The sequence below is a fragment of the Gasterosteus aculeatus genome, chromosome 12, assembly GCF_964276395.1.
Source record: "Gasterosteus aculeatus chromosome 12, fGasAcu3.hap1.1, whole genome shotgun sequence".
NCBI lineage: Eukaryota > Metazoa > Chordata > Actinopteri > Perciformes > Gasterosteidae > Gasterosteus > Gasterosteus aculeatus.
This window is the reverse complement of record NC_135700.1, coordinates 14,491,992-14,500,281: the sequence shown is the minus strand read 5'-3', so window position 1 is coordinate 14,500,281 and position 8,290 is coordinate 14,491,992. Positions and strand designations below refer to the sequence as shown.

General features: G+C 37.7%; 1 protein-coding gene across 1 annotated transcript; it reads left to right on the top strand.

Annotated features, from left to right (window-relative positions):
• Window positions 1-1,239: 1,239 nt before the first annotated feature.
• On the top strand, window positions 1,240-7,657 carry rnaset2 (ribonuclease T2). The gene is made up of 10 exons (XM_040199003.2): window positions 1,240-1,561; window positions 2,398-2,475; window positions 2,583-2,637; window positions 4,157-4,212; window positions 4,471-4,528; window positions 4,810-4,874; window positions 5,515-5,628; window positions 5,913-5,958; window positions 6,108-6,182; window positions 6,329-7,657. Exons 2-10 carry the CDS (start codon window positions 2,405-2,407, stop codon window positions 6,542-6,544), a joined length of 756 nt encoding a protein of 251 aa, XP_040054937.1. The 5' UTR covers window positions 1,240-1,561; window positions 2,398-2,404; the 3' UTR covers window positions 6,545-7,657.
• The last annotated feature ends 633 nt before the right edge of the window (window positions 7,658-8,290 follow it).

The window sequence follows — 8,290 nt, the reverse complement described above, 5'->3', positions numbered from 1 at the left end:
TTTATGTCAGATCAAAGGTGTTTTCTCATAGTTTTGGTTCGCCAACCTGAATGAAGACCATCAATCACGAGCTTTCTCTAAATTTATTCTCATCCAGAGAATCCCAAACATGATTCTGTGTTCGTCAGGGGGTCTGAACAGGAAAACCATTGTATCAGCAGAGCAAAAATGTTGCGCACAGCAGGGTGTAGGGCAGGTGGGATTTTCCTTGAAAGTTATTATTTTGATCTTGTAGTTCTATGAATTTGTCTTCAAAATATTACAACTTAATTTTCTCAGATCTCAGATTTTAGATTAGCGGGAACATTTTTAACATTAAAACATTAGCTATATAAATCTAGAAATGAATGATTGACTGAATGAATAAATGCATCATTGAGGTGTACTGGCGTACAATGGAAGCAACCTCTTTATGGTTACTTCCAAAAACAAAAGACAACGACATAAGAGGAAATCTTACTAATACTATTATCATTATTATTATTATTGGACTAATAAGTTCCCGTCTCCATTATCTCCCCAATTACATTTGAAAAACGTACTTGTTTGAAGTGATTTTTGTTAAGTGTTACTCTCTAATTAATGTCATACATGCTAAATATATAGGATTTATTAAAGTATATATACGTACAAAGTATATTAAAATGCATTTTGTTGAGAAGTTAAACTCTGTGTCTTAGATAAACAAAAGGTGGTTTACACTTCAGTTAGTCAATGTAAGACACATAACACATATGTTATGTGAGTACTTCTGCACGTACTTCTCCCATTGTAATCTTTCGTTTCTCTATTCGTGTGTGTGTGTGTGTGTGTGTGTGTGTGTGTGTGTGTGTGTGTGTGTGTGTGTGTGTGTGTGTGTGTGTGTGTGTGTGTGTGTGTGTGTGTGTGTCAAAAAAGGGAAGGATGTCTGTCTGGGGTCGAAAGAGACCTCTATTGGTCATGAGTAAGTATATTGGAACCACAGCCCAGTAATCATTTTTGCACATTATGTTGTTGGTGAGCCAGGCCTTCAGAAAAATTATGTTGTAATCATTATTTTACAATTGAACAAGGAATATATAAAAAAAGTATATTTATACACATACACACACATATAGGCCTTTATGTATATACACAGAACGTCATGTACAACTAGAAAATGCATTTCCTGCAGAAAATGCGTTGGAATGCTGAAAGCTAAAAGCAATTTTAAAAAATTGCTGAAAATACAGACATGATACAATACTTGGAATGCTGAATCAGCATTCCAAAAATAAAGATTCAAAGAACAGTACTTGGAATGCTGAAAAGCATTCCAACAAATATACATCGTTATACCGCACTTTATAAAAAGAAAGGGTGCACATTGCTGGACAAGGAAGAACCGGTGCGCTCCGGACAATATATCAAACATACCGTCAAACCACGTGATGATGCAGGAAGTCAACGGCGCACACGATTGGCTCAGTAGACAGACGCAGGCCCTCAGTTGAGGAACATCAACAACACTTATCCCGTTTAGTGAATCGTGTCGGAACACACGTAAACACGACACCATTTCTTTGCAAACATATCCGCGAAGGTGAGGCATATCTAAACATTACATTCGTTTAACGTTAAATGTAAAGGTTGTCCCTTACGACGGTTTTACGCCGTGTTCGTTGTTCGCGTTTGGAGATTCGTTATTTAACTTTAACTTAACGTTAACTATTATTTCAGCATACTTCGCTAATGTTTAACGTTAAACTTAAACTAGATATCATAGAATATTACGGTCGGCCCTCGCTCACACTGTAACGTGAATAATGTTTTGCTGTTGTTTACTCCAAAGTGCTTCAAGTTCCGACGGGAGCCGCAGCTTAAAATAACTGATATTTTTCTAGGAAGTAGCCGCGATGAATGCGTCTCCTCGACTCTATAGCCCATAGATAGGGCACGTTTCGCAGAACATTGTTAGTGTCCAGTGATAAGTGTGATTATTAGATAAGTACATATATACAATAGTATTACTATGTGTTTATATGGATCAATTGTCGCCTGGTTGATGTCATTGGTGGCTGAAATGGTCCTCGTTATTTGTGGATAAGAGCCATAGTCATTTCATACAATCGATGCTGTCTTGTGTTCGTTGTCTTATTAAGTGGTCACGAGATCTAAACGCCACTTCCTCCCAGAAAAAGCCACGACCTGTTTTTTCACCTTTTTTTTTTTTTAAACAATTTGGGATTTTTCTCTCGTTTATCCTGTTCATGTACCACATGTTTTCATTAAAATACATTATTACTTAAATGCATGGCTTTATTTAATCAATGCAGACGTTGTTGTTGTGCATGTATTGTGGATGTTGGAGGAACATACCATTGTTCTTATGCTCAATACGGAGTCCTGTCCGTTGACAAATCCTTTGTCTTCTTTTAGATCTGACATGAAGCTCTGCATCCCCCCACTGCTCTGCCTGGCAGTGGCCTTTTCATCGGCCTTTGTGATTTCCCCTCCGTGAGTACAACAAAATAACGTACCGCACATGTAGGTGAATATGATATGAGATGCTCTAATGAACTGCTGTTGTTGTTTTTTTTGATTTGAGTGTGCTTGTATTTCAGACACATGTGGACCAAACTGATCCTGACCCACCACTGGCCAAGCACATTCTGTAGTGTGAGTTTCTTTCTGCCTTTACTAGTTATTTTATTTATAGGACAGGGGAGGTCCCAAAGAAGTTTATTTTCCCTTCCAACTAAGTCATTTAATATAGAGTCCCAATCCTTTCATCCGTTTCCCGGCACACTTCAAAGAACATACATATAAGTTACTTCTTTGTTTTATTTTGACCCTCTGTGTATTCTCTCCGGCTCTGTTGCTGTCAAGGTGATTTTTCTCTCTTTATGAAAGTGTGCTTCAGCGTTTGTTTCTTCAGTGCAGCCATTTCCCCTTTAACCAAGTTACCGTAACAATCTGCCCTCTACGGAGTTTTTGACTGTACACGTGTCTTGCGCTTATTAGAAATAGACTCATTTGGGCTCACAGTGCTTTTAATGCGCTTGTATTGGAATTTTTAGTGTTGTTGTCGTTCCCTGTGCACCATAAAACACCACGCCCCATAAGTTACATTAAAAACACTACTGACACTCACACTGGTCTGAAATGAAACAATTGCACTTAAATTAAGTGAATCATTTTAATTGTAAAAAGAATAGCTCCATACAGACGATACCATTGTTTTCCTTGTTGTTTCCTTGTTCCTTGTTGTTTCCTTATTGTAGTCAGACAACTCGCTGCTTTGGCAATCAATATTAGCTGTTATGTTTAAACTATGCTAGGCTGCAGAAACACGCATGCAGGCTGAAATTCAACTGTGTGGTTCAGTTGGGAAATTCAGTAACTTCAACCGAGGAAGCAAAGAGAAATGAGGAAAGTGAAGCCACTGGGCTGATTCATTAGAAAAATGCCCGTGGCAAAACAAAACAACATGTGACATACATCCATTTATGCACCAGTAAAGATGAAACCAGTTCAATAATAAATAAAACATCATGGTTTAGTATAAAGAGATAAGATTATTCCTACAATTGAGTATCTACCGATAATGATCCATCAATTGTGTTAAACGGGAAAATAAAATGGTACCCCTGACAATGTCCTTAGACAATTTTTAAATTGTCAAAGAATCGTATCTATATACTGTATAACTAAGTAAATGCTTTATATTTGCATATCATGAGAATGGATATGTCTCAACTATCTGGTTTAATCAGGCACTGGAACACTGGAAGATGCCGTTTTAAGAGTCTCGATACAAAACGCACATCTCTTATCATGTTTCTTTGACCGTACATTTATTGCTCTTCATGTTTTTCCAGACAACCTCTTGGAATGTTGAATCCTTGAGTGACATGTGGTTTTGTTTCACATGACTTGTTGTGTGTCAGGAGGTTTGTCAAGATTGTGCTCCTGCTATGACAAGTTTATGTTAATGTAGAACTTTTATTTTAAGGCTTCTGTATGTTGAAAGTGTTTATTCATTTTATGTACTACAAACAGTCTGATCAAACAATAATATAAATATATCATTAATTGTATCCCGGCCAGCTGATCTCCAAAGATCAATTGATATCGACATGTTTAAGTGTTAAGTGCTTCCAGAGGGAATAACAACACAAATGTGTATATATTTCAGATGGAAAAGCCAGCTTGTCATCCCAACATAAGTTACTGGACACTACATGGACTTTGGTATGTGTGTGTTTTTGTTTTCATTATGAAATCAGTTAATAATTACCTCTTTTCATTATCAGCATAGCAGAAGTTAACAACTGCCTGTAATGTATCGGATTCTTTAAATAATGGGTACGAGTAAATGTCCTGTCTGAAAATATCAGTAATATCTCATTGTTGCTTGGCTGTAATCTGATTTTCTACTTCCTTTTTCTGTGATTGAGGAACACGGGGCAAGTGAGATATGTAATACTGTGAATCTTAACTCTTTTCCAGGCCAGATAAAGGGATTGTCTGCAATTCATCATGGCATTTCAACTCTTCTCTTCTAGAGGTACAACACTGTCCCCACACAGTGTCTTTCATAACTGTAAAAACATATTCTTCTACCTGAAGAACATCTTTCTGTAAGACAGTAGTCACTTTTATTCATTGAGAATAACAAACGGACAATGGTTACATCGATATGCAGGAAAAAGGAAGAACGGGAGTGTAAAAGTAAAATGTAAAGCTCTTTAGTCTTTCCCCTTACCGTTATATAGCAGCTCCTCCTCCTTCCCTCTGGCGGGTTTACTAATGAATAAAACAAATGTTTTTCTGTGTGTGCGTTCTCAGGACCTGCTTCCAGACATGAAGAAGAGTTGGCCAAACTTGCTGAGCCCCTCGTCTGCTTCATTCTGGTATGCTATCAATCAATCCTTTAAATGTCTCCTGTCTTTAAATCTGTCTGATATTTGATTTAGTCTGGTATATTCTAGCTATATGTACTGCATTACTGTGCTTCTACCACAATAGCAGTTTCTAGCTTTGTTGTTTGTCGGTATTGTCTGTTGTGTATTTGGATATAGAGGTAATTGACAAGTGATAATAAGTACCTTACAATACTGCTGATTGCAGCAGTAGGCAGGGATGAACTTTGGTCCCTCATAACTTGATGCGTTCACTCTCGAATGGTCTGAAAGCTACACAGTGTGTGATCGTAACCTTATTTTCAAACAAACAATAATTTAAAGGAAGCACAGCATGTAAAGCATTTAAAGGATGCACAGCCTACCTGTCTTCTTGATACGCTACTGCACAATTATTATAACGTATATTAATCTGTCTATAAATCTGGGCGTACACAAAACAATGCTCCATGCCCCTACAGGTATAGACAGTTGTTGACAACCAGATAGATATTTATTGTTTACCAGCTCTCACCACAGGATCTTTGGTTCTTTGGAGTCAATCTATTAAGCATTACGTCATTCCTGAATCCTTGGAATTCCTTTGTACCCAGTTTTTGTAAAACCCATTGACACTTGTTTTATTCAACAGGAAGTATGAGTGGCACAAACATGGCACATGTGCAGCCAAAGCAGCTTCTCTGAATACTCAGCACAAATACTTCAGCAAGGCACTGGAACTATATCACAAGTTGGATTTGGACAGGTACCGCGCATTTACCCATTCACACTCACACACACACACACACACTCTCACTCACACACACACACACACACACACACACACACACACATTTCTTTCCCCTAAAACAATGTTTCATTTTCTAGTTTTTTTTGTATTGTGTTGATGTTCCTAATCACTGTTAACCCCACATGTTTGGTGTCCACAGCTTAGTTCACAGAAACCCGACTACCTCTGGATTCCTATTTTAAGTTGATCTGTATAAAAAAATAACGCACAAATCTAAATCTTACTTTCTGTTATTGTAGCATCCTGAAGAAGTTTGACATTGTACCATCAGCGACATACTACAAAGTGCGTACATTTATATTGTGATATTAAACTGTATATTTATAATTGTTTGGTACTAATAGATCCTTAATATGTGTGTGTTGTGTTAGGAATAAAATATGGGCCTAATAATAATATTGCTCTTCACTCTGCTCCGATGTGTCTTGGTGTAGCTTTCGCAAATTGAGGGAGTCATAGAGAACTTCTACAACGTCAAACCAAAGATCCAATGTGTCCATCCATCAAAGGTACAAACACCTAGATTCATTCACATAATTACATGACTTGCTGTTATTGTTTTGAATGGTCCTACTTTTCACGTGTGCATTTATTATCAGGCATCTGTATTTGATCTGTTAGATTCTCAAGATGGTTGTTTTTTTGTGTTTGACAGAACCCGGATGTCCAGATTTTGGGGCAGATTGAGATCTGCCTCGACCCTGACTTCACCCTCATGGACTGTGAGAAACATTTGACCACGGAGAAGATGTCTAAGGGGGACTGGAAAAACCTCATTGTTGATGACAAGGCATCTGGGTTCAGTGTCTGTGACCTCAATGTGCCGGTTTACTACCCACCTCTTCCATCAACACATGAACGCACAAACTGAACGGCAACAGCACACTACAGCCCTACTTCAACCAAGTCGAGGACATTGAAACTAGATAAACTGTGCTGATATTTAGCATGTGTACACACACTAACTTAACAGTTTTCACAATGAACACGACATGTCAAAGATGCCCTCACACAATCAGTGCAGTCTAAAAATATTTTGAACAGTATATAAAATTCTGGCGGTGACACGGTGTGGGGGAAAAAATAGAATCTCTTTTAAGTGCATTGCTCTTTTTATATCCAGCAAAGGCCAGAACACACAAAGTCCAATAGTACGTAGTGCTTTGATGGAATTATGTCCCAGATATAGTGGCCAGACGCAGGAGAGCTCAGGTCAGGACATATGCAATATTCATGTGCTGTATTTTGTTGCCAAATGAGTGTAGCCTTGCATTACATTTACTGTTGACTCGTACTTCATGTTATTGACTTTGCCAAGGCGTCAAAGTTGAATATCTTGTGACGTCCGACCATTTTTTATATCACATTTTTGTTATGTGCCATCTCTTTTTCTGCTTGGCTGATTGCTAAATTATGATACAATTATGATAATTAAATCCAGGATATTAGCTGGTTTTCTCTTTTGTTGAATCACTGCCCAAATAATATAATATGCAGGTTCTTGTGATAGCTGCTGCTTTACAATAACATCCAGGACATTCAGGCGTTATGGACTAGTGGGATTATTTAAAGCTGTTTTACGCCTGGTTATGATTTGTCCATGTTGCTGATGTCAACTTAAAACCACGCAACCAATGTATAGACTAGAAATTAAATATAGTATTGTAATGAGTAATTGTTGCCTTGTTCTGCTTTAGTAAACATGAGTCCACAAAATACACAAAACACAATATAAATACAAATCCACACATTATACATTGTACACATTAAGTTGTACATGTTGCTCATATATTGATGATGATCTTGAACCAAATTGTACAAATTCAGTACTCGTTTCTCAAGGATCTAGTAAATAATTTAGTAAACACTACTTGTTTCTATTGCTGCTGTTTGACCACTGCTTTTGTGAATCAATACATAAATTGTAAGCTGAAAAGTTTTTTTTAATGTCAAATAAACATTGGATTTTTTATGTGACATTTAATATTGATTATGGTTTATATGCATGCTTAATCTCTGTGATAGAACGTGAATGTGCAACCTATAGATTGAGTTTGGTGGATGAATAAAGAAGAGCTCATCTTCCTCGCAGAGGATGGTTTTAACTGTCAAAATGTACAATGTAAAACTGTACTGTGCCAGTCATTCTATCCACATGTACTCTGCGGGTATGAATATTCATTGCTGTGATCTCCTTACAAAGCCTTAATCCTCCCTGGACAAAGACACCAGTCTATAATCCTGAATCTCCACCCACTGGACACATCTGATTATATTTTCAATAGTGTGTTAATATGTCTTGAAACTATGTGCCAGCTACATTCTAAATGTGGTCCAAATCCTTGGAAAGACATGAAAACAGCAGCTCTATGACCTCTGTCATTACAAGTTAGGATAAAAGTGTGAATTACAGGAAAAGTCCCCAGGCGGATTAAATGAGATATCTATTTTATAAATAAATGTAAGTCCACACCGGCTACAGACACGTGACCCAGGTAGAGCAGTAGTCCTGATTCACCTCCGGCTGAAGCCCTTCTCCTGTCTCTTCCACTTCCCCTGCCCTCTCTCCCTCTCTCGCTTATGCAACACTGCAGTTCTGCAAAGCTGCTGATGTGAC